The 26,858-nt window shown below is 41.7% G+C and overlaps 2 protein-coding genes across 3 annotated transcripts in view; one reads left to right on the forward strand and one right to left on the reverse strand.

Annotated features, from left to right (window-relative positions):
• BRF1 (BRF1, RNA polymerase III transcription initiation factor 90 kDa subunit) overlaps positions 1–26,858 on the forward strand; it is a 139,953-nt gene that overhangs the window by 14,568 nt on the left and 98,527 nt on the right. Inside the window, exons 2-3 of the mRNA XM_014951599.1 lie at positions 11,998–12,029; positions 21,090–21,162. Coding sequence (XP_014807085.1) covers positions 11,998–12,029; positions 21,090–21,162 — 105 coding nt within the window. The remainder of the gene's footprint in view (positions 1–11,997; positions 12,030–21,089; positions 21,163–26,858) is intronic.
• BTBD6 (BTB (POZ) domain containing 6) lies at positions 23,149–26,657 on the reverse strand. Of its 2 annotated transcripts, XM_014951601.1 has the most exons (5): positions 25,989–26,657; positions 25,440–25,752; positions 25,199–25,289; positions 24,788–24,906; positions 23,149–24,547 (listed from the first exon to the last, which is right to left on the reverse strand). In XM_014951601.1, the coding sequence occupies exons 2-5, from the start codon at positions 25,658–25,660 to the stop codon at positions 23,515–23,517; spliced, it is 1,464 nt and encodes a 487-aa protein (XP_014807087.1). In that variant the 5' UTR covers positions 25,661–25,752; positions 25,989–26,657; the 3' UTR covers positions 23,149–23,514. The 2 variants fall into 2 exon arrangements, with proteins under 2 accessions (XP_014807087.1, XP_014807086.1); XM_014951600.1 differs by having other exon boundaries at positions 25,440–26,657.

A 26,858-nucleotide genomic window follows, 5' to 3' on the forward strand; every position in this document is an offset into this window, starting at 1 on the left:
TGCTAAGATCCCTCTGAATGGCAGCTCTACCTTCTGATGTATTGGCTGCTCCCACAGCTTGGTGTCATCTGCATACTTGCCTAGGTGCCTTCTGCCTTGCTGTTTCATTGCTAATCGAGACAGCTTTGCCCCTGAGGGATCCCTGTAGTACCTGTCTGCTAGTTGGACTTTGTACTCTTAATCACAACCCTTCAAACTTGGCAATCCAGCCAGTTTTGTGCTTACCTTCTAGGCCAGCTAGCCAAACCATGATGTCTCAACGTTTTGGCTTTATGAACACCGTGGCAGACCATGTCTTCAGCTTTGCTGCAGTCAAGGTGAGCTGCATCCACCGCCGTGCCCGTTTCCCCTGTGGCTGTGTTGGTTAGGGTGCCATGGAGAACTGATGGGGAGGTGACACTTTGCTCGGGGGTGCAGCTGAACTGTTTTCCCACTCAACAGTTTGAGAGTTTGGCTAGTGCTCTGTACAGATAATTTATCTTTGCTTGGACTCCAGAGCCATACATCTTCTAATGGGCGGCACAAGGACAGGTGCTCTTTGATATTTTATTTTTTAATTTTTTGTTCAGAGCTGGTGGCTAGGTCCCCTTCCTGACTTGCAGAAAACCCACTTTTGCTTCCTTAAGGGGAGTTAAAAGCCGAGAGGGTAGTGCAGACCAAACCCTGTCTGTTCTCCTTTGGAAGCTGCTGTTGCAATCTGAAACGTGGGAATTGAGGAGTCAGAAGAAGAGCAAACAAGCAGAAGCTTTTCTATTGAATGACCAGGCTTTGAGAGGGTGTTTACCTGGTTCAGTTTCTTTCTCTCAGGTTATTTTTGTGTTTCCTTATTTTTTTTTTAATGAACATATTTATTATATATGGTTATAATGACCTAATATGTAAACAGTTCTGGCAGCAGGACTGTAACTCCAATTTGCTCCCTTCTAGCTGAGGGTCCTGGTGATGGAGGTAGAGAATTATAGCATTTTATGGTAGAGGTCAGTATTACCAGTTTGGAAAAACTGAGGCGAAGAAGGGAAGCGATATCACTTGCTCATCACGGCAATAATACGACGTAGATATCTTTGTCCCATGTGCATCTATACCTCATGTGGTGGAACGCTAGCTCTTAGGATCTAGGAGTTCTGTTCCACGTATTACTCTCCTATTTGATTTTGCTAAAGACTCCAGAATATACTTTTCCAAGTACCTTGGCTAAAACACTTGGAATTTTTAGCTAAAATTGTGAAGAGGACCAAGTTCTGCAGGCTCACTACCTCTGTGTTGTACTGTTATCAAAATCCTAGGCTGAATTTGTAAGTCGCGGTAGTGGAGGGGGGGAAGTTATCCTTTTTCTTGAAAGCTCTGCAAATGGGACACAATCAGCGAGCAGCTGTGAACACGAGACCTACAATAGCATTCTCTGGTGATGTTTGGAGCAGAGCTGTATTTTTGGAGCTTGCTGTAGAATGTTACTGAAAATTACACTGCTTGGTTATAATAAAACTACTGCAAGAAGTCTGAAAGGAGAAACTACTGAAAGGAGTCTAAGGAGATCTTTCCCAGCGTATCACTGGCAGTTTTTATTTTCCCAGAGGCAGATGATATGTACATCATTACTGATTTTTTTATTTTTTTTCCTCCTTCTGAAGAATTCTAGCAGCTGCGATAAGTTTACAACTTCTTAAAAAACTGATAATGAAAGAGCAGTCTCTGTGCTGTAAGAGACAGGAGATAAGTGCTTGCCATTGCTACAGCATTCAAAAGAAGATAATGCAGGGATAAAAGTTTAAAATGACACTTCAGGAAAATATTCTTCATTTTCCATCTTGATTAAAACCTTTTATTGAAGGTTGTTAACTTTTAAGAACAAGAGAAATGCTATTTGCAAGTAAATGAACTTTGATGTGTTCCCTAACTGATGCTATGCAACGTTGCCTCCTGATGCTTTGGGAGTTCCTACTGAAGGGAAGAAAATACTGATAGTAATGCCAACAGAATTGTGGTATCCGTGACAAGTGGAGAATTTCTTACTGAAACAGATTTCTTACTGAAAACCTGAATTTTCAATAGGATATCGGTATGTGTATTCTGGCCCCTTCCTCCCCTCCTCTCCGTCCTTCTCCCCCCGATAAAGGGTTTTCCTTTTGCTCCTTAAGGATCCCCTTGTAAAGATGAGTAACCAATAAATAAGGAGTTGACGCTTTATCTTTTTTAACACTGAGACTTGATATGTGTATTTACCAAGTGATTTTTTTAAAGCAAATTGTTGCAAAATCGAGTTAAATATTAAACCGAATAAAGTATTTTAAAGTTACTGTAGGAGCTTCTTAGCTATGGGCTTTGGATAATAGAGGCATGAAAATTAGGACTGCCATACTTAAGGAGGGACCGAATCTCTGATATGCATTGCATCTCTTTGGATTATGAGGAGCTCGGGATGTCACTTAGCTCTTAAGCCCTTTTTGCACGTTTTGGACAGGGGGATGAATTTCTGTCTTGATTTGCATATCATTGGGGTCTTTCAAAGGCAGGGAGATGATCTGAAAAATAACTGTTGACCATATAGTTAGTTGCCTACTGGGAGATTAGAGATTAAGTACTTTGGAAAGCTTGTTTCCCTGACCCTTTGAGGGAGACTTGGGAATCCCGGAGTGAACATATCTTCTTACCCTGCTGGTGACAGCTTAAGGAAGTCTCTCCTTTGTGCGTTGCTGTGAAGTAGAAGTGAAAGACATGGTTGCATATTGCATCTTGTCCACAGGTTGATAAATATGCTACCATATCCCAAGATACCTGGATAACTGTCCAAGGAGGTAATGTGAGTGTTCTACTCCAATTCTGCTACAGAAACCACCCCTGAACACTCTAAAGCACAGTCTGTGCAAGACGCGTTATTCTATATTTGGTAAAATGCTTTATTAGTAACTCATTTGGGATAAGCTGCTATTTATGAAGCATAAGGAAAGCCCAGTTTAAAAATGTAACTCTGTAATAAAAGTCAAATGCTCTATACCTCTGTGCTGTTATGACTTATGTAGGTTTCTGCTAGAGTGAACATGTAGAAATATTTTTTTTTATGTTTAGTGTAGGCATTTCTTAAAGTGAAAGCATGGGTTGAGGATTTTTCAGCCCACCATTTCAACGCATCAGCTTGGCTCCATGTTTTCCTATTTATTTTATTGAAAAGGACTAAGCCAGACTGCTTTGAGGAGGTCGGTTGGTGTGTAGGTGGTGTGTTGTCCTGGCTTCCAAGCGCTGCTGATAAACTATTCTTAAGTGCCCAGTTTTCATCTCCGTGCTGTGTTCAACTTCTGTAACAAAGACAGGTGATAGGGGAAGTTACTGTGAGTTATTGTAATGCCTTTAATCAAACTTGGTTAGATTACAAGTCTAGTAATTAAGAGTTGAATACAAGGGCTCCTTTTGGTGCATGGCAGCCGGTCTCCAAATAACGAGAGAGATTCCTACAGGTATGTGACTGCAGGCACCTGATACACAAGGGTTTATTCTGTCATTGTGTTGCATGACAGATGCTGATGGGATTCTCTTAAAGGCCTTTGAGAATGGGAAACTTAACACATCCAACTGTTGGGCTTCCCACCAAAGGCCATTAAGGAGTTGGTCAGAATGGCAGGGATGCAATTGATTTATTTTTGAATAAACAGACAACTGCTGGAAGAGGGGACAGCAGAGGGCTACAAAGATGATGAGAGGCCTGGAGCATCTCCCTTACGAGGAGAGGCTGAGGGACTTGGGGCTTTTTAGTCTGGAGAAGAGAAGGCTGAGGGGGGATCTGATCAATGTTGATAAATACTTTAAGGGAGGGTGTCAGGAGGATGGGACCAGTCTTTTTTTCAGTGGTGCCCAGGGATAGGACAAGGGGAAATGGGCACAAACTTGAATGTAAAAAGTTCCCCCTAAACAGGAGGAGGAACTTCTTTCCTGTGAGGGTGGCAGAGCCCTGGAAGAGGCTGCCCAGGGAGGTGGTGGAGTCTCCTTCTCTGGAGACATTCCAAACCCTCCTGGACAAGTTCCTGTGCAACCTGCTGTGGGTGGCCCTGCTTTGGCAGGGGTTTTGGACTAGATGATCTCCAGAGGTCCTTTCCGACCCCATATAATTCTGTGATTCTGTGAAGCTGTACTGTTTTTTTTAAAAAAAAAAAAGGGTTGTGGGTCAGAAACTTGTTGCTAAATGAGTGGCACTGTTCTACATGTAAGATATTTGCTAATAATGCCTATCTATTATGGATAAATCAAGGTCACTGATACCAGCAGGAAAACAGCGTCTGAGTTCCTGCCATGTCCCAGTGCTGGCTACACCAGCTGCTGCACTCCCATCCCAGCAAAGGTCTGTTGAGATAATTCTCCAAGGAGCACTTAATACCAGCACGTTAGACTCATTATGGGCATGAAAGCAAAGATGTAACACTTGGCTTTTAGCATGGAAAATGTAAAACATTCTGCATCTACAGAATTTGCTGTTCTTCTGGTCTAACTGAGCACTGTAATGCTACTTTTCAGATAATATAGCTGAGTGTTTACTGTGGGGACCCCAGAGCACTACTATGATGAACTTTCACACAGGAACCATATATGCACTTAAAACAAGGAATGTGTTATCAGTTTTATAAGATTTTGGTTTACTCTAAAGCAGTTAGTCTTCAGGCTTTTGCCTGCTGTTTGTTTTAAGGTTTCCCTTTCAGATAAGGTGAGTCTTTGTGTTTTGAAGCAAGCTGGGGAGAACTCTGCAAACAGTATTTCTTTAAAAAGAGAGATTTGAGAAGGTGGGGTGGGTGGCTGAGGGATGGTCTCAGGCTCCGGTTTCGATGAATGTTTTAAGCCAGTGTGAGCTGGTGAGGATTCAGACAGGAGGAGGTCCTGTTGCCCTTGCCTGCTCAGCCCTCCCACGGTCCTCTCCCTGCCTTCTGTCAGCCCCCGTGTTTGTGCAGTTACATGTGAACTGGGGAGTTAATCCAGCTGAAAACAGGGAACCAAAAAAAAAAACAATAAAAATAATTATTTCAGACCGTTCCCTAGGCTGGTTTGCCACGTTGCTGCACAAATAGCAGCCCAAGGAAGGGGGGTGAGGGGTGATAATGGGCCAGAATCAAGACAGTTTGGGGCAGGCTGGCTGAAATTATTCTGGTTTGGGTTTGGGGTTTTTTTGTTTGTTTTGGTTTGGTTTTGTGTCTTTCCAAACTCTTCCATTTGTTTTCTGAAAAGCAGAGTGTTGGGCTCATGGCAGTGCTGGTTTTCCTCAGTCATCTCTGAGCGGGCAGTGATTTTTTTTCTCCACTTCAAGTTTCTGCCACTTCTCTGTCTCAGCCAGCTGCTTCCCCTTCCCAAATGCCCGTGTTCCTGCTGTGAGGAATAGCCAGTCGTCAGCTCGAAATAGTTCTTCCCAAACCTGCACCTCTGGGTTTTGTGAAACTTTTTTTTCTTTCACGGTTGGTCCAAGAGTCATAACCTTTACAGACTTTGTACACGGGGAGAAGAGAGAACTGCACTCCTTTGTGTTTACTTAAATTTTTACTATTGGCGTCTTCCTTCCCAGCTGCCTTTTATTATGTCCACTTTGTTATCAAATGGTCATTCTTTGCAGATTTTTGGGCTATGCAATTTCGTACCCGCCTTGTGCGTTTGAACCCCTTTTCAAGACACGGGATGTTTTCTGCAGTCATTTTACTCTTTCCTCTTATTTCTTTTCCCTTTGCAGCCCGAGCCGTGCTCCTTCCCTGGTGCCTCTCTCCCGTTCTTCTCTGCCAGCCCCGCTCTTCTTTTAAGTTCTTCCTTAAACCTTGCTTCTCCTAGCAACCTCTCTTGTTTTCCCTCACCAGCGCTTGTTCAATTTACTGTTCAGGGGACGGGGGGGTCTCCCTTTCTTGTTTGGAGACTTTTTTTTTTGTTGTTTGAATGTAGCCAACTGCTATTTATACACGGTCACATCCAGGTTGAAGATTAACCTCATGTCTCTCAAAACTTTAAAATTAATATTTACATTTTCATTCCGGGCCTAAATTTTCTTTTCCCAAAGTTAGTATATTAACTAGATAGTCTTTCAGTAGCTTAGTACACATATTCTTTGCATATTTTATCCATCTGGTATCCCAAACAATTGGGAGCTGACTGGACAAGCGCTTTGGGACAAGAAATAGATATTTATTTTTTTTTACCTTTTTTGGGTTGTGTTGCGCTGCATTATAAATTCACATGTGACTGTGTAAATAGTTTGCAATATTCCACAAAGCAGGTTATTTACTTGAAGTCAGTAACACCAGGAACACAGCCTGGCCCAAAGCCTTTGAAGACCGTATTCTCTAAGGGCAGCATTTTCAAAAGCCCTGAACGCATACCCAGCCAGCCTGGCGTGCTTTTGAAAACGTTCCTCTAAATGGGAATGACTCTGAAGATAATTATTAAGAAGAGCTACAGCATTAATTTAGTGAAGACTGAACTGAACGTGCACTGGGGAGTCTGAAGGTTAACGTTGCTGGGAGGTGTTGGATCCATCCAGTCTAACCGGCAGCCTGGTTGCCCTAGGTTTTGTCTACGGTCACTGGAGATAAAGGAGGGGAGAACTGGTGGCAGAGGCTAATTCAGAGCTGAGGTGAGCCAGAAGGCTGCACTCCCAACCCTTTCAGTTAACGCCATGAAATCAGGCAGGCTTGTATCCAACCCAAAATGCCTGTCGCCTTCTTTAATAATCTGCCCAGGCGGTCGTACGATGCTGAATTAGCGCTGTTAACTTTGTCTTAGCTGTGAAGATAGAGACCCTGCGTGTGCTGGAAGGGAACTGCTGGAGAAACCCCCTGATTGACCTGGGGGAGGAGCGTGGCACTGCTTTTTTTTGTCCTTAAGTTGGGAATTTTAGAATACAGAATATAGAAAAAAACGGTTGTATGAAATACAGATGTGCAGGTGTGTGCAAAGAAGGAAAAACCTCCACAAACCAAAATGCAATATTTTTTTTTTTTGCTCATGCATTAATGTACACATCCATAAAGATTTTATGCCTTTTATGAAAATGGCATTTGTGCTCCCAGTTTGATTTGTTAAATGCTGGTTTTATTTGTGTACTCGAGCACAGTCTGTGCTCTGTGGACTTCTTTGCGCAGACAAAATTGCAAACTTGAGAAACTTTGGAAACCGGCTCTGTAGGGTTTCAGCCTCAAGGCAAAGCTTTTATTAGACTTATCAGAAATTAGTTTTCTACAAATGAATTGGCTTTGGTTATTATTTTCTAATTGTTTTAGTTCAGTGTCAGTGGGAACAGAAATGTTTACCTTAAACAATTAGTGCTCTCAGTCAGTTTAATTAATTGCTAATTAAATGGTGAAAGTTTGTAAAAGCAGCAGAGGTATAATTGTGATAAGTCGTAATCAGAAATCACTGGGTGTATGAAAATATGGAAAGGGAAGTTTGTGAATAGGGTGTTGAACTTCTGGAGGCCTTCCAGTACCTAAAGGGGGCATACAGGAAAGACGAGGGACTCTGTCAGGGAGTGTAGCAGTAGGAGGAGAGGGAACAGGTTTAGATTAGATATCGGGGAGGAATTCTGTACTGTGAGGGTGGTGAGACACTGGAACAGGTTGCCCAGAGAAGCTGTGGATGCCCCATCCCTGGAGGCCAGGTTGGATGGGGGCCTTTAACAGCGTGGTGTAATGGGAGGTGTCCCTGCCACTGATGATCTCTAAGGTCCCTTCCAACCCAGACCACTCCATGAGATGTCCACCCTCCCTTTTGTCTTATCTCCCTGTGTTTGCTACTATAAGTGCTTCTGGGAAGTTTCCATCTCTTCTGTAGCTTATACAGAACTGTAACATCGAAATTGCAACTATTTCATTTCATTTAGAACTTGAGAAAAAAATGTTTTAATATCTAGAATTCTATTTTTTTTTTTTGCTTTTCAGTCACATTTCCTATTAAGCTTTACTTTTTCTTTGTTTGCAGCGAGCTGAATTGCTCTTGGTGAGTACAGAGAGGGATTTTATTTTAAAATATTTTGTATATTTAATGGATTTGGCTTTAGTTTTTGTTAGAAATTATTTTAATTTCAGCTGAAAAAAGGTAATGCTTCATTTGTGGGCAGCATTGCTCTTAGGGCTGTCAGATTTTTGCTTTGTGGCTTGCAGTCACAATTTCTTGGCATTAGTCCTCTTTCTGTGCTATGGCTGATTTTGTAGTAAGCTTGGAATAATAAGTTTAAAAAAAAGTTTTGAGGGTTATGAAAATTTACGAACTTATGAAAACTAACTAACTAAAATAAATACTAGATCCTTTATCTTCTCTGTGCTGCTCATGTACCTGCATCTCCCAGATATGACGTGACATGTGGTGGTAGAATTTTGACACAGTAGCACGAAATAATCTGTTTGAAGGTTTCCTGATTATTGTAGACAGTCAAACATTAAAATAAATATTTAATTTTCAATTATTTTTTTTAAGAGGGGGAACTGCTCTATTGTAAATGATAGTTGTTATTTGAAAAGCATCTGCCACAATTTATTCCTGCATCTCTGTATATAACTTTGGCAAATCACAGTTTTACCTCCTGAGGAGTGTTAATATTGAAACCAAGGGGATTTTGCTGCATATAAGTACTTTAGGAGGGCTGGAATATGTAAAACTTAGGTCTGTCTGAAGGACACATGCATGTTTGTTTTGGTATTTTGGGTTTTAGGTTTCCGGTACTATTCATTTCATCATGAACTTTTGTTTCCTCTGGTGCTGAGAATGAGATCATTATTGCTGTGATTCATGGTGCTCTCACATTATCCACAGATTACTAGATTATAAAGGCAGAAAAGGAGTGTTCTGGTTGCTCTGTCTGACCTCTTGCATCATGTCGGTCAAAGGATTCTCTTGAATTAAATCTTTTGAAGTAAAGCCTTTAAGACTTATCTCATTTAGATTTAAAAGTTTCTAGTGATGGGCAGTCAGTTGCATACCTTGGTGAAAATTAGCTTAAAGAATAAACAGCAAAGGAGAAACAGTTGAAACTGTTAACGCTTTTTTTCCTTTCAGTTTTTTTTTTTAAATTGGGTGCATTTATAACCTAAGTCTCCTTATGTTTATGTCCTGTTCTTTTTTTGTATGTGTATATCTACAATATCAGTAGCTTTCTATCCCTTTGAGAACTTTTCCATGTGCTGGCAGTCTCCATACGTAAAATTATCATTGTTTTCTTTCGGCTTCAAAGAAAACATTTATCTTATGATTGTATAATTTTTTGAATACATATTGAGTATTATCTGCTGGTTTCAGCTGTTGTTACATGTTCTCCTGAACTGTTCCGACTCCGAGAAGGAGTTTGAAAACAACTGCCTGTTTTTACAACTACTTCCTGCTGATAATTGTGCTCACAATATTCACAGTAAAGGCCAGCCCGTTGCTACTGCGTGACTCAAATTTCCCCTTTGCTTTTGCTTCCCCGTAGCAGCTACACGTCTAGTCGAGGGGGGAGAGAGAGAAAGAGATTGCTGGAGGCGACCTTAAATGAAATCCAGAAATGCCACATTTTTACTGTGACCTTTTGCTTCCAATTTCAGTGGACACTTGAACTAACTCCTCTAAGGAGCAAAGCATTTTAACATAAAAGTATGTTAAAGCATCTATAGAGTAGCTGGAAATTGCTTTGGACTTGCCCGAACCCTGCAAGTGAATTTCCCACATAGCTTGTGTCGTTATAAATTCAAGCAATGCTCTCTGCTCCTCCTTGTTTGGACAAAAAGGTGTGGTGGTGTGTGTTTTGGTTGTTTTTTTTTACTTAGAGTAATAAAGCCTGAGCGCTTGCAATGCGTTACTAAGTTTAGGTCTTCCATCAAAGTGTTTTTAGCAGTTTGAGGAGGATGAAGAATACCAATTTCATGACTAACTGAAATGCCCTGGCTCACCACCTCTGATTACACATCTGGCACTGATGCTCTTCCCGACTCCTCCTCCATCTCCAGGATCAGCAGAGAGACTCTGGGACCACTCACTTGCTCCCTTTGGTGCCTCAATAACCTGTGAGCTTTTTTTCTTTTGGTGTTTTTTTTTGGTTTGTTTGCTTGGTTTTGGTCTTTGTTCTTGATGTTTGGGTTTTTTTTAATTGTTTTTTCCCTAAATTGTGACAAAATCTCTCAGGTACGAGTTCTAAGTTGTCTCGGTGGTGAAGGTACCTCAGGGTGGACGTAGAGGAACCAGACACTTCGAGTCAATAAACTATCTGGGAAAGTTTTCAGACCTAGAATATTTCTCAAGCCTAAAATTGGTGTAGTGATCTCTCTCTAGATCTGTTTGATGAGCTGACGGTTATTATGGTTCCTTGGCAACTGCCTTGTTAAAGTCTTCCCGTTTTCTCCTTTCTTGCTGCTTTGACCAAAGAGTTGCACTGAATTCAGGATTGCTCTGTGTAAATTTTTAAATTCTATATTTTACAGGTTGTTAGCAATTTCTTTACTGAGTTTAAATTTAAGATCACTTTAATGTCTTGCGTTATCTCTAATGGATTTTTGGATTTTTCCAGAAACGTAGTGAGTTTTCAGCTAATTAAATATCCAGCTATGCTGTGGGTTTTGAGTGCTAAAATTAACTTTCACCAAGTAATATTAACATAACGTATTTAATTTTGTACCACATTTGGAGTACTAAATTCAGACAATTTCAAATGCAAACTAAGGATACAAATGCTCAAGGACAAAAAAATTTTAGCGAGGCAAATGTTTATGTATAAACTGATTACGTTATCTTAATTATTCTCCTTCTGCGGCTGATAATATTTAGGAGAAACGTGCACTATTTTACTCTGGCATGCTTTAAGAAGAACATACGTTAATACTTGTGTTACCACCCTGTACCAAACTATACTGATGTCCCATTATTATTATTTTTTAAACACTGGATTTCTTAATATGTTGCTACATACACAAATGCACACACAGCCCCACGTAGGTGTTTTCTCTGCTTGAGCCCCCCCTCTCTCTTTTTCCCCTTCCCTCTTGGTCTCTCAAACTTTGCCTTGACACTCCTTTTAATGGTAAAACCGGAACCCTTTTATGACTCCAAGCCACACCTGGGGAGCTGATAGGAGATTGGGGATGTGTTTGTTATTTTGATAACAGCCAGAACCTTTGCACCTTAAGCTTAATAGTGCTTGGCTTTCTTCTCTTTAGATAATGTTAAGACAGCATATTTATTACTATGCTTACTTTCAGTAAAATGCAATGGAAACTTCTAGTGGTTTGCACAGAATCACAGAATCGTAGGGGTTGGAAGGGACCTTTGGAGATCACCTAGTCCAACCCCCCTGCCAAAGAAGGTCTACCTAGAGTTTTGGCTTGTTTTTAGCCATTACGAGTTCCAAGTGTGCCCATAATGAGTCGTAGGCGGTGACCTTATACTTTTGCAGCAACACAGGATGTGATGGAGCGAGTAAAAACTCCAAGGTGACGGCTGATTTCCTCGGTCAGAGAAGAGAGCAACCAAACTGGCTTTCTCTCCCCAGCTCTTTGACAGGCTCTCATAGAAGAGGACAAAGGAAACTCACGGCAGTTTTCATAGTTTGCTCTTTCATCTGGTTTTTTTTTTCTGGGATCCTGGGCTCCTAAGCTGGCACGGGAGACTGATGATGCTATATGTTTCTTAAATGAAGTGTAAGAAGAGTTTTCCCTCTTGCTGCTATTACTGTTTGTTGTTATCATTGGGGTTTTTGTAGGCTGCAGTGTTATGGTGAGTATTTGAAGCTGCACAAGATGTTCTTTGAGACCATCACTCCACATAGATGACTTGTACGTTAAATGCAGTGGGTGCTGACAAATTGGGGGGTTTTGGGGGGAGGGAGGGAGCTGAACTGTTAGCTGGATGCTGACTGTCAGCAGAAGTGGTGCTTCCAAGTACCTGCTCCATATTTGTTTGGTTTCTTTGATAGTTAAACCTTGGTTTATGGCTTCCTTTTTGGGGGGGGGAGGGTTGCTAATGAGATTAAGAAACACTGTCACATTCAACAAGCACATATATTCCTTGACTTCTTCCCAGACATGTTACTTGACCTCAGTGACCTCCTTCAGGTATTGTAATTTTTTTTTTTCATTTGAAACTTTTGTTGAATTGTTAAAGCTTAAGATTAATTGCAAGTAAAGAACTGTTAGTGTGGGTTGTTTGGGGATGTTTTAATTTGCCTGTAAAGATTCTGAATTAGAAAATGACTGGGTTTGTAAATCTGAGTAATTGTTCAGTAAAACTAAATAGCAAACAAATATATTTTTTTTTGCTTTTAATGCTGCAAATAACATAAAAGCTAGTATGGTCTTTTCATCAGTATTCAGAGTCACTGCAATGGCACAGGGTCAGATGGTACGCATTATTAAAACAACAGTTGTTGAGGACAGAAATAACGGGGGTTTTTTGGTAGGTAATATTGTGTAAATGGGTGAATGTGCTATAGAGACCTGTTTTATAAAAAAGTATTTTGAAAGAAATACGTGCATGCTCTCTATGTGGAAACAGAAAGCTCTACGGACATATGCCGTCTGACCCTCATTCTCTGTTACAACTGTTTTACATACAATGTGAGTAGGTTAGTTGCATCTATTTTTGTCCTCCCAGCTGTCTTGGTAAATGGCATTCCTCTGAAAACTATTTATTGCTTGAAGCAATCTGCCGGAATTGCAATCATCAAATGAATCTTTAATTCTTAAAATTGATAACGCTTTTTTCCTCTTTTCTAAACACTTCTTGAGTTATTTTGATTACTTAAACCCAAATACTGCCTGTGTAGAATGGGAGATTTATTTCCTTCTAAACACAAGTGATTCTTCATGGTGATTGTTGGGAAATAGAACGATCATATTAATTGAAGAATAGTCACACAATGTGCAGACGAACAAGAAGAGGTATTGTATCTGTAAAAGGAAAAAGGAGCTGTATTGTCAGTGGGAAGAGACGAGAAAGATTGAATGCTCTGTGTTTTCCCCTCTGTATGTTCCAGCCAGAAAAAGTGTCAAAATGGGGCATATGAGGACCAAAAGGTTAAAGAGGGGTAACCAAAGAGATGGGAAGAGCCAGAAATAGACTAGGAGCAGGGAAATAATTGACCCTGGAAAGAGGAAATATGCAAAATTTCAGTGTCATGATCTGTATTAATGTATTTAATTGTGTGAAGGCTTTTGATGTGCTCTACCATATAGCTTCTTTAAGGTGACTCTGAGCAAACGGGAATCTTAAACGTTATTGTTAACTGTAGCTAGCCAGAAAGTCCTGTTTAAGAACGTATAAAAGAGCTTTTCGAAATGGTGGCAAAACATTCGTGGCCCAGGCAGAAAATTTCAGTCACATTGCACTTTACATCAGCCTTTGCTCACAGGTTGTGTGTCTTAAAAAAAAAAAGGCAAAGCAATTAGTTTGAAAGAAAAGCAATGCAGTTTATTAGACTGTACTATGACTTTGAAGTGCGTTGTTCTTTCCAGGACAGCTCTCCCATCCTGAAGTTGGGATGAAAATTTCACTAAAGGAAAAGAACGCTTGGCGGTAGGAGTAGCAGCAGTGATATTATCTTTCCAAAATACTTCACTTGTTCAAACTCATCCATACAGAATACGTAATGCTGCTCCAGATGATTGTTTTTCTTGGCAAAATAAGAAAGATGTCCGTTTTATATCAGAAAAAAAAAAAATACCACCTTTGATATGCTGACCTTCACCAACTCTTGCTTAGATGTGAATAGCAAATTGTGAGATTTTTTTTTTCTTCAGAATTTTCTACTTGCTGCAGCTCAGTTGCTGCGGGAGGTGACGTGACCTGCCAGGCTGCTCATCCTCTGACCGCAGGAATTTTTTGAAGAAAGCTACCAAAGGAAGCATCCTTGTGGAGCATCTTCATAGAGGCTACTGAGTGAATCACAGAACACCCTGAAATAGATTTTAGCGTATGGGGTGGGGAGAGGAAGTATACTAACCTTTTGTTTATTGTTTCACCTAAAAGTAAAACAAAAATTAAGCCTCGTAACTCCAGCTACCAGCGAAAAGGATAAATGAAAGCCCCGGAAAAAGATCATTCACTACTTCCTGGTACCATTTTGTAGCTGGAGATGATATTTGCTGTGCCATTTTCCATCCCACTTACGGCATCCTCCCCATCAGTGTCCTTCAGCCCGTGACTTGCAAGGGATGGGAGAGCCAGCACCTTCTGTAGCTCACAACATAAGGAAGGTGGTAGCTAAAAGTAAGAGTAAGATGAAGATGATTTTAATCTGCTGTTACCTGCAACTCAGTATTTGTTTTAATGACCTATCATATTTCTGTTCTTTCTCTCTTGTTGTTCTGTTTAGCTTCTTTTTAAAAAAATAAGCAACCCTGTAAGCATGGCCTCTTAGGCTCTGGTTTGTACCTCTCGCACAACCTCTCTCCCTGTCTTTATTGAGTTGCTTTGGGATTTGATCCCCTGTTCTCCATTAAAAAAATCTATCCCCTATAGTGTAATATGCTTTTAGTATAGTATTAATGCTGCTGAAACTCAGCAATAGAGGAGACTAATTTTCACCGTCAGTGGCAGTCTGTTTAAGAAGGCCTATCAGTTCTCTCCTTATGCTGATGACTGAGATGTGGAAATTTGTCTCGTTCCATTGGAAAACTGCAACATTCTGTAACAGCTTCAAAATTGCTGTCATCTTGGAAAAAGCCAAAATCAATCCCTTTTTTTTATTAATTTTTTTTGGAAACGCGATTTCTTTAATATTTTTTTTCTCCCTTTTTTTATCTTCAGGTGAAATATGTCCTGTTCTTGGAAACCTCCTGTTGAAAGTGTTGTCTTGTCTGATTCGGTCTGCCTCTTGGCACGTTTAGAGTTGAAAGCATTATCTGAAATGGACTGAAAAAGTCCAGGCCACTGCTACAGATCAGGCTCCTTCCTTGTGCAGAGCCACGCTGCACGTTGATTGAGTTGGAAGGACGATCAGTCATCAGTCTCTGACAGGGAAAGTACTCGCTTATATTTTCAGATACTGCATTTTACTTGCAAATACAGTCTTTAGAGAGGTCTGTAATCAGGCCTTTTGTTTGCTTTTTTTATTTTGTTAGTCCAATCTAAGCGACAGGCCTTGCTCGTTTAGGAGAGTTGTGAAGCTTGTCTAGCCTTTGGTTCAACTTTTGAGTGTTTTAGGTTTGCTCGTCTGTTTCAGGGCACTTCACTCCTTGCACCTGAAGAACTTAGTTGGCTGAAGTTTTGATCTCAGCGTGGTGAAATGCTGCCTTTCTCATCCTTGGAAATGGCAGTTTCTTTTTTTAGCCTCTTGTACTCTCCGGTGTCACGGTCTTTGCGTTGTGGTCATAAAAGACGTTGGAAAGAAGTGTTGGCAGTCCTTTGATCTCCAATTTCAGCATAGTAGAATGTAATTTTTTAGTGTGCCTTGTGGTGTGTCCTGCTGTTAAATAAGGCTAATGCTTACTGAAAAGATGTTAGAGCCAGGCTCTTTGTAGCAGCGCGCAGCAGGAGGATTAGCAGCAACGGACATAATTAATTAAAATGAGATGTTTTGACTTGATATCAAGAAAAGGTTTTTCACCACGGGGACAGCTAAGCGTTGGAACAAGTTGCTCAGAGCAGTTTTGAAGTCTCTGTCCATCAAAGTTTTCAAGACCCTGAGCAACGTAGTCTGTTCTGGTAGCTGACCCTGCTTTGAGCAGGAGGTTGGGCTGGAAACCTGCAGAGATCCATTCCAACCTGAACTATGCTGGACTTGTAGATAAGGGAAGAGGGTGCACAAGAAGTGAAAAATCAGTAGCTAGTACTAGCTTCATCTAATCCTCCTTTTCTGATTCTTCCACTTCAAAACACAACTCTCTCCCCCTTTTTCTTGAGCTTCAATTTGTCTGGTCGAATACCAGTACTTTCTTGTCCAGAAGGATTGTTATCGCGGGTTATTTTTTGGACACTTGTTTTTATTTATTTTTTCTCAAAGCAACAGTGGCCTCCCTGATTCCTCTGCGCTTGTTGCAAATTTACTCTTTGACTTTCTTGCATAGATGTTACGATAATAGTTTATTGTCCTGCTGTGGTGTTGGAGGAAGAATGCTAGGACTACCACACATCTGATTAGCAAAAGTAGGCTCTCCCTTTGGAGTCCCCAGACTGAAGGCAACGCTTTAAAGCATAGCGTGAGAGGAAGCTGCTTAATTTTGATTTGTGTGTCTCTTTTTGAACTGCAGCCTGACGAGCTGGGTTTGGTACGTGGTTGCAGTTTTGCATATGGTCTTTCGAGGTTAAATGTAATGGTCTGGTTGCAATATGGATCCAAAAAAAAAAGTGATTTCAGTTTATTGTGTGGAGAAGGGTAAAATAGAGTATTTTTTTAAAGACTCTACTCATTTGCTTCAGTTTTTAATACCCTTTGTTCATTTAAAGTTATTAACATGTTGACTGCGTTTGCCTTTATTGCCCCTATGCAAATTGCTGTGTTGATTGAGTTAATTTAAACAACCTGGTTGGGACCTTCAGGCGTTACTATACTAGAAATGTTAATAATGAATCAAATAACCACAGGTGCCTCTTTCCCCAGCAACAGACACTCTCCTTAAAAACTCATTTGCTTTTCATGCTTGCTTAATTATTTAGGCAAGCAGCCATGGATGTTTCACAGTGTGAATTCTCAGCGCCTTCCAACTGCCCGGTCTTTGTCTTGTCTAAAAGACAGAATACCTTAACCACCCTCACCGTTTGTGATATTTTTCCAGAATGCCACACCATGGTCTTGAAAAGCCTTTTTTGGAGGTTGCTAGTAGTGAAAGGGTAATGATTTATAGGTTTATGGAATTTTGGGTGAAGCAAAAACTTTCATTCAGTGATTACAGCTTGATTATTTTTTTATTTTTTTTTTTTGCTACCGTGTGACCTGGTAACTTTATGAATGGGAGACTCCCTGTTTCCCAAAGAGAATTTAAAATTCTGGAAGGTGTTAGGCTGACGAACAACTGAATTCCGGTGTTACTGGGAACGAGGTATTTGTTGTTATTTTAGTGGAAATGTATTGGGTTTTGTGAACACATCAGGCGTGATGTGAAAGCGAGAGGAAATTATGAAAGGGTAAGAGTCCCTGTGGAAGTGTCCCTTTGAATTCAGCATCTGATGACTGATAGATGTGAAATGAAAAGACTGCCTCCAAAAAACATCATGAAGGGCAAAGAGTATAATGAGTAGAAGGATCTTTCTGTAAAAATGTGACTAATTGGAAGCCATTCCTTCTCCAAATGCCCCTTTTAGCTAAGATAAAGCATTCTATTACAAGAGTAGAAATAAACTATTAGTAAAGGGTAATGTCTTAGAGAAACTTAAGTTCTTCTGTAAAAATTTAAGGGTAAAACCATGTATTTTTTGCTGTGCCTTTGGTGAGCACAAACGTTTTGTCTGGAAGGTGAAGAATCTAGGGGTTCTTTTCCGGAAAAAGAAAAACCAACTCAGTGGCAGGTCCATGTGTTTGTAAACTTACTCTGCTAAATATGAACTGAATGTAAAATAATATGGTAAAAACTATCAGGGTATGCAGATATTTTAAAATATCTCCTCGGACAGAAGTTGACACCGCTCTCTGTTGTATTAGGTGTGGGTGCTCAAATCTAGTGATCGCACGAAGTTTAGGAAACTTTAATATCTGATGAAAATACACAAGCAAAGAGCCACAAGCCTTATGAAAGTACATAAAACGATTGTTAACACTTTGACAAGTTTGACTGGGGAGAGTTTGGGGAAATCCTGTGTTTTGCTATGATCCTTTAAAATTAAGAAGGGGGTAAAGAGGCTGAAGTTGATGTGGTAAGCTTTAAAGCTGCACCAGTTCAAGTCTAAGCCAGAGACACCCTTTTAGAAGGGCATTTTTGTTTATTCACTGTTCTAAGGACTCGTATAAAATTAGGTTTTATGAATGCAAATGTCATATGGTTCTAAATTTGGAGCATTAAGCTTTTGAGAGATTGGAGTATATGAATTTTTATAAGAAGTTCTTAATGAAGAAAGAACTAGAAATTAAAGTAGGCCTCTAAATTAATTCTCTTAATTTTCTAAGCTTAATGGAGTGCAAAAAACCCATACAAATGGCGAGAGTAAAGAAAGACTCTATATGCCTATGATACATCCTCTGACAGATGAGATCTGATATATGTGTGTGAGTAATACTTGAAATTAGTGACAGTGGCATAAAATTTTAGTGAAAGGGCTTTCTTCCACTAAAACCAGAAGTTCTTAAATATCATATTTTAGCAGTTCAGTGCCATTACAGATTTCTGGGTGAGCTTTGTGCCATCTTTAATTTCCTATTTATGAGAAATGCCCCAGAACTTGTGAATACCTGATAACTTTTAAAGAAGAGAAGCATATTGCTTGAGAGGGCCTGAAGTCTCTTTTCCTACTGATTTTCCAGGAAAACTGGAAGCAATTATATATTCCTGAGTCTTTTTGTGACTTTAGTCTAGCATTAAAAACATGTGAGCTTGATGAGGAAAACCATATATAGCATGTAATCCGCAGTATATTATGGTTTCTTTCTAAATTGGTAGTTACCAGAAACTAAAAAGAAATGCACTTGTGATCAAAAGAAAAACAAAATCCCCTGATGTACCATTTCTATTTGAATTTATTATTTTGTGTAAATACACACTGCCTACACCTTGAAGTTCGTCATAAAACACTGATGATGTGGAAAAGCAGGTTAGATTTAAGTACGTTACTGCTCAAATAGACCATGGATCTGGAGACTTTTAGTTTGGATGAGGAAGAGAGTCATCGAGCAATGCAGTTATTATGCAGTTTGTCTTTGCTTTAGATTTAAATTGGCACCCGCTTTGATTGTTGGAACTTCACTTAAAAGCCCTGCTTCTTTATACCTCTTCATATTTATTTGTTCTTTGATGATTGCAGTTATGGGAAGTTTGCTTGGGAGGAGTTTCTTAGAGCGTGACATGGTTTGGTGGGGACACACGTCAAGTTATTTGGATGTTGTGACAGAAAAAGCCAGAGGGAGAAATAATTATCTGAATTTGAGGTGGTGCGTGGTTGGTTGTGTTTTTTTTCTAGACTAAAATGAAAGAACTAGATGAGTTTGTGAAGCCTCTGATGGAAACATCATATGTACTTGGCTCCAATGACGTAACTTTACTGATTTGGGCAGTGAAATTGTCCTTGCAGAACAAGATCTAAGTGATGAGGTTTAAGATTTATAGTAACTTGGTCAGCCAACTTAGAAGGCTGAAACTGCAGCCAAAACCCCACTCTTTATGTTACTGTTTCTTAGACAAAAGGTCAAAACAAGCCATTCCAAACTTGCAGTGAATCGAGCATCTAAAGCCAATTGAAACACTGCAGATATTTTGCTGTAGTAATGTCTGTTCCGTCTCTGTGGCTCATGGAAAGTCACACGCTCTCAAACCTCCTGTATGAATTGCCAGACTCGGTAGGGGTTTGTTTGTCTGGATAAAATTTGGTTGCTTATTTCCTAAAAAATATACTACTTCAAATCGATAGATTTTGTTCACTTCCCATAGAATAGTATTTCTATGTTGCCTGCTATTTTAGGGAGGGGGAAAAAAAAAAGGATGGTGAATTTTAAGACTACACTTTTGTATCTTCTAGACCAGTCCAACCATTGGTCAGACAAAGAATGGAACATATTCAATCCTTTCCACTAAATATGAAATGAATTAATATCATATCATGTACGCTTGATTGGGCAGTCATTTTCAGGATACATAATCATTCTGAGGATTTATTTGAAGTTCTCATTTTTAAAAATTTTTAAATTTGAGAATTCACATTAAGAACGTCTTCCCATAAAGGAAAATTTTGAAGTGCTAGGTGAAAATTTGTCAGTATTTTTTATTACATGAAAAGAAAAATATTGATTTCTTTTTTTTTTTGCTAGCTTGGTAGAAGCATCTGTACACTTGGAAGGAAAGCTTGCTTTTAAACTCATGTTGCTTAAAGCTCTTTTCTGAAACTCAAAGAGAATATACTTAGTAACAGGACTTTTTATTTCCATAGATTTGTACCATAATGAACAACTCGGCTGTGTAATTGCCTGCTTAGTAAACACTTTCCCTCTCCTGGCATAGGAAAGAAAGGGCCAGGTCTGTTACATGAAAGCAATACAGTATATAGTATCCTAAAAATAAATAAAATAAAAATCTATTTGTTTGCAGTGTAGGAGGATGAAGGTTTTTTGTTTTTTTATATTGACTTTGACCTTTATATGTGCCTTGGGGGAGCAAGGTGTTCATGGAGCTTCATGGGAACGTTTTGGGCTGATTGGGAGCTGAAGTATATCCTGCCTTTCTTGCTGACCACATCTTAAGATAGTGAAAGAAAACTTCCTCAGACTTCTGAAATACAAATGTAGTTGCCTGTGCTATAAATTGCAAATCAGTCTGTGAAAAGTAACTCCTCCCCTCAGTTTACATCCTCCTGAGTGGAGTGAGGGAGGGGAGCAGGGCTCTGTCCCTGGCTGCTTAGCAGGTTTGGTGTGGATTAGGGTTTTTCTGAATTTATTTAATTTTTTTAATTTTTTTTTTTTAAATGTAGGGTGATATGGGGCAATGTCCAAACATTAAGAAATGACAAATAACCCCCTCGGGTCATACAGCACCACTCCTTGCTTTGGTGGAAAAGTTTGGTGTGTGCTTGTGCAATGCTTAATTATCCCACTTCACATGATGGTGCAGTGCTGAAATTTGCACTGACTTGTGAGTATGTGCTCAGGCTTTGGTACGTTACAAGATAAATGACACTGGATATATGCTGATATTATATTATAGTCTACTTAATGCTTTAAGGGGTTAGGCGACAACTGGAAAATTGTCCAAGTACTAGAGAGCAACACCGAGCCCACTGAAGAGTATGATGAACAATTTTTTAAATTTTTTCAATATAAACTTATGCTTTGATTTACAATGTTAATTTGTGCAGCTTTTGACAAAGCATTATTCTATACCTATGAATATTACTTATATTACTTCAATTGAATTTGTTTTAAAGCAGGTTGTTTAAGATTTCTAAAGTTGCTGGGTTTTATTCCTTTCCATATAAATGTTCTATTAAAAACATTTGTGGTTTAAGATTTAAATGATGCTCTTTTTTTTTTCTTTTAATAGGTGAATGTCTACGTGCTGGGAAAAACTTTTCTTCTGTTGGCCAGAGAACTCTGCATAAATGCTCCAGCCATAGGTATTTTCTTTTTTTTGAGTTGCTTTTTGAGTATTTGGGTGTATTTTCTGCATGGTTCCTTAACAAGAATATCTATGTATGTGTGTGTATATACATAATACTGTGTGTGAAATCCAAATAGTAACTTAAAAATGAAGCTGGAGTCAGTCCAGGCAGAAGAACATTGCTGACTATGAGGGCCTGTTTTCCTTTATGTAAGAGTTTAGATGCTGTTTTCTTTTACAAATAATTTTGTTGCTTTTTCTGAGAGCAGTTTAGGCTATCCTAAGACAATGGGGCTGATGTAGAATAAATTTGTGTGCATCTACAAGCTTGCACAGGCCCGTCACGCTTCAGTTCCACAGAGATGCCACAATTGATAAGCATTTGCCAAATTTACTATCTGTCCATCGCCCCTCGCTGAGGTGTTCAGTGCTTGAAATACAAGTGGCTTGATGGAAAATGAGGAGCAGCTTTTTTTCCAAGCATATGAATAACTTTTTAATTAGTAAGTCATCGCTGAAATCGTAACCCAGTGATAGGAAGGTGGGTTTTAACCTGTCAAAAGGCTTAAGGAGAGAAAAAAAAAAGCAAGCTATTGTCTAGGTTGTAGCTTTTAAACCCTGGGAATTCATGCCAATTTGAGTGAAAAGAGTGGCGTTTATAGAGAGGTCTTGTGACTGTTACCCACCTCTGCACAGGAATTTTCTTCCTGTATCTTTACCCACTCTCACTCCCACTCTCCTTAATCTGTACTGAGAGAATCAGATGCCTTCATGTTCAAGAACAACACCCCCCTCCCACCCCCCTTCAGATGCACTTGGCTGGGCACGTAACTGCCCGCCTTGGCAGCAGCAGTACCAGCAGCTCACACATTGAGCATCCTCATAGCAGCATCCAGGTAGTATGTGCATAGCTATCAGCTTCGTTAGCATAGGCTTCATGTCTGGTAAAAAGTTGTCTGCAATAATTCAGTTGCTTTCTTAATTATTACAAATCCTGTCTGTTCTCTCTTTAAAAAACAAACAAAAAAATATAATAATAATATTGCGGCTTAGTTTCAAGGTGAAAATTAATGCAGCTCCGGAAAAGACAAACAGAAAACCCTGCTAAATTAAATGTGGAGGTACTTGTTATACATGGGGAGAAAAATACTGGTTTTGATTGCTGTTTGAGTATTCTTCCCGAAGTCATTATGAGAAGAGAGATTTATAAAAAAACAGCAAGTATTTCTAATTGACTTATCTGTAATGATTGTCAGATGAGAAAAAACCCTGCTTTTATCAATTTTTGAGAAAAGTTAAGGGTACTATCTATAAACAGACTGCTGATGGTGGATGGGATTTTTTGAAAAAAAGAGGGGAGAGGAAAGATCCAGTGGCTTTTGTTTCAAGGTGGCTTATTTCTAATTAGTTACTTTGAGTGAACTTAAAGACTGTATTGCAAGTATTTCTCTGAGGTCTGCTCCTAAACGGGAGGTATATTTCGGTAGTGGTTGCCAGTACGACAGCTCTGGGCTAAACCTGTGATAAAGCCTGTCACCGCATTAAGTTTCATCTCTCTGCCTTGACTCTGGCTCTTCAAGGGGGGGTGCAATTTGACAGGTCCAAGCCTCAGTGTCGCCGTTTGCCAGATTAAAGCAGACGAAGGGCGCGATAATGGGCATTGAGCAGCTTTCAGACAGAACCACTGAATGATTTTGATTGACTCTGATTGCGCTGTCGTGGTTTGTGTATCTTAGCTTAGAGAAAACACACCAAAAAAACCCCAAACCCCTGACCTTCTGCAGGTATCAGCTCCCTTTTTAGTGAAGGAAAATAAAAGGCTGGTGAGGGACAGTCTAAGTTACCAGGCAAAGGAACCTGCGTAGCTGCAGTGAGAGCTGATGGCCTGTGCAGCTGCACACAAGGGGACAGACTACAGAAGGATTGCCCCTGCTAACTGTACTGTGGGTGAATTAAAAAGACAACAAGCCGTTAAGATCAGCAATGATCAAGTACACGGGACTTAGGGCAAGTAAAAACATTTTATATTTCACAGATTCATAAACTGCTCTAGTTTAGAACATTCTGTTTAAGTCAGCTGCAGTCTGGAAGTTAGTTATCTATATACAAAATAAATGCACAGTACGTGCGAAATTTAACATTTTCCTGCTCATTGCAGTCTTAATAATTAAGTCAAATAGCTTATGAATAAATAAAATAAGATTAAATTCAAGAGCATTCCTTCACTTATTTGTATAGCCTGATGTAGCAGATAGGTAAGTAGCGTAACATTCCATACTGCTGCAGAGTTTGTAGTAAAACTGAAAAAAAAAAATCCCTTAATGTGCATTGGTTGCAGTATTGGAATACAATCAAGGTGAAAAATGCATCATGCATAGAAAATGAGCTCAGGTATTTGTCCTCCTTGTACCCCGGTGCCATTAGTACTGTCCGAGGAGCACTGGAACTGGAAGGTCACTTTCCCGCACTGCACCTCGGTCATCCCCTCTTGCCCAAAGTAACTGAGTTCGTTACCGTCGAGGATGGCACTTACATTGTAAAACGTGTCTTGCTCAACCTGCACAGGGTGCTCAAACCACACCGAGAAAGTGTTGCTGGAGCCGTCGGAGGTAAACTTTGTCAGGTTTTGAGCAAGGACGACTCCCAAGCGCTTCAGTTCGATTTTGACGCTGTACTCAGCTTTGCCGCAGCTGGACCCGTACAACCCCAGTCCTGCTATAAATATCCGTTTGTCCACGGCAAACTGAATACTGTCACACCGCCCCCGGTACCTCCACTGGTTGCTGCGGTAGGCAGACGACTGGAACCGGTGGCACCGCTGAGGTACGAGTCCTTTCCTTTTTGTCAGCGGAAACTCGAGTTTGGGTTTGTTGGCGGCCGTGTACCATAGAAAGATGTTGTGAGTTTCCTCCAGGGTGAGGATGTCGGACTGGGCAGCTCCGTTGGCAAACTCTTCCAAAGTCATGGTCGGAATCCGCACCAAGTACAAAGCTTTGCCTAATACATTCCTCTTGTTGCGTGGCGTCACCGGCAGCCCTTGCCTTTTGCATTCGGCCTCTGCCCAGTTGAGAACAGCCTCAAAAACCACCACTTCCTTGGTGTTGAGAGCCTCCCGGGTCACGATGATCTCTAGGGTCTGTTGATCTATCTCGCAGAAGCCCTCCGACTTCAGTGCCATTTCTGCTTGAGCATCAATCACTTCCCAGCAGCGCTGTGTCAGCTCCGGCTCCTCGAAGAGCCTGCTCTGAGACAGCAGGACACAGGCGTTCTTTGCTTCTAAACTGGTTTCCAGAAAATTGACGCAAGCCTTCGCGAGGGCCGGCACGATGTACTTCTTGGCAGCGTACAGCGTAGCCAGAACCGTGTCAGCTTCCAGGTCTATTTCGTCACTATACATGTATCTAGATGGGATGGGAGGGGGGAAAAGAATAGTTTCTTAGGGAAAAAAACGAAAATATAAGCCCGGAAAGATTGATCTATAGTCATCTTTGCTGGCAGCGAATCTGACATTCAGTATTTGTCAACACATCAAGTAAAGAGCAGTAAGTGCATATTGCACAATGCCAATTAGGAGATGTATATTTTATAAGCTACTTTGATTCTGTCCACGTCATTAGTGTAGACTTGTAGTGGCCACTTACTTTAATAGGATTAGAAAGGCTGCAGGTTCCACATCTGGTATATGGATTTCGGATTTGACCTCTGCGAGATCGCCATAAAACATAGCATAGAAGACAGAGCTACCAACTGCCAAAACATACTGGAAAATAAAAAGAGAGAGAAGCCTCAGTAATATGTACTAATGGCTGAGCGTGCTTGGCTTTCGATAAGGAAAAAAGGGTTAGGGAAAGTTAAAAGCTGCAGTGGAGGCAGAAGACTGCCTCGGACTGTCCCCTTTAATTGCAGAATACATGAATTATGTTTTGGGATTTGGTGAGAGCCATAATTAGGAGGAAAAAAAAATATAAAATTAAAAGAACTTAGTTGTAAGGCAGGGGGAGAAGGCGAGATGCAGAGCGGTATGAAAGAGCCAAAAAATTAGGGGCACAAACCTTATGGGCAGGAACTTTCTTGGATGCCCCCGGCGGGCCCACGATGAAGTGAACGTCAGCCATGAGTTCGTTATTGAACATCAGCGCGTTCCTGCAAGCGAGGGGAAGGAGGAGAGAGGTCCCGTTAGCGACGGGGTCCCGGGGCATCTCCCCAACCCCACCGTGGGGGGGGGAGGGTGTCCATCCCCCGTCCCCAGGGTGTGGGGATGGGGAAGGGTCCGGTGGGGTCCCGGGCCCTTACCTCTCCCGGAGCGTGGGGTGGAAGGACTGCCAGTTGGAGCTCTCCAAGTTGTTGTTGTTGAGGTTGTGGAGCGGGGGCGGCGGGGGCGGTTGGGCGCTCTGCTGCAGCTGCAGGGCGTTCTTCTTGCTGTTGGCAGCAGCGGTGGTGGCGGCGGCGGCGGCGTTGTTGCTGTTGGCGATGTTGGTGTTGTTGGTGGTGGCAGGGTAAAGTTCTGCAGCCATCTTCTTCTTGAGGGACGAGAGGGGCACTATCTCATAGCATCCTGGCACCTTGCCGTTTGACCTCACGCTCTTTTTGGACTTCTTTAAGGTCTCTGGAAGCAGAAGAAAGAAAGTCAAACACTTCATGATCCTGCCATTGAGGCAACCAGGGGGCAGTGGCATGAGCAGGAAAACTAACAGATCCCAAAACGCCAGTCCCACTATCTGGATATTTTGTATGCTTCTCTAGATGATTTTTTTTTAATTTTTTTTTTTGTGTGTGGTTACAAGCCTCCGGGAGGGGAAAAGGGGATGGATGATGCTGTGTCGGATCAGTGCCAGCGCTCACCTTGGCTCCAAGTGTGTGCTGGGGGGGTGTCCCAGCCTCCACGGCACTGCCACGACTGCAGTGGTGGTGGGGGGGGGACACGGCCACCCGAGGGGGGCTGGCGAAGCAGTTCCTTCCCCCGAGGAAAGAGGAGAAAAAAAAATGATAATAATTAAACCCAAAAAAAAGCCAAAAAGAAAATCCAGCAACACCGGAACCCCACAAAATCCAGCCGGGGGTGGTGTGGGTCAGGAGAGAGAGTCAATCCACAAATCCTCCCGGGGGTGCCCGGTCGGGGTGAAGCGCAGCCGGTCGCCCTCTCCGCAAGGGCTCCCTTCCCTCCTCCTCCTCCTCCTTCTTCTTCTCCCCCGCCCGCCGGGGGCACATCCGCGGCGGCCGGGCCGGGCCGAGCTGAGGCAAGGCGGCGGCTCCTCTGCAGTCCCGCCGCCGCCGCCGTTCGCACCAACTTTCCTCCTCCTTCCTCCTCCTCTCCGCCGCCACACGGCGCTGCTCCTCCCGCCCCGCGCCTCGGGGGCGTTGCTGGACCTGGGGAAGGGGGGTTTTGGTGGAGAGGATGGGGTGGGGGGGGAGAGTCGGCCCCCGGGCTCCTCCGCGGCGGAGCGGCGCTGCCTCCGGGCGCTTCTTCCCCCTCACGCAGCGGCGGCGGGATGCGGCGCGGCTTCTGCCCGGGCCCTGCCTCCGCCTCCCTCCCTTAATAGGCAGCCGCCGCGCCGCGCGTCACGCCCGCCCGCGCCAATGGGGAGCGCCGGGGGGCGGTGGAGGGAGACGCCCCCTCGGGTGTCAGTCAGCCGCGCGCACCCGCCGTGCCCCCCCCCCCCTTCCCTCCTCCTCCTCCTCCCTCCCACCGCTCCCCCCCCCCCCCTCCCCCCC

The sequence above is a fragment of the Calidris pugnax genome, unplaced genomic scaffold, assembly GCF_001431845.1.
Source record: "Calidris pugnax isolate Ruff unplaced genomic scaffold, ASM143184v1 scaffold183, whole genome shotgun sequence".
In the NCBI taxonomy this organism is placed as follows: domain Eukaryota; kingdom Metazoa; phylum Chordata; class Aves; order Charadriiformes; family Scolopacidae; genus Calidris; species Calidris pugnax.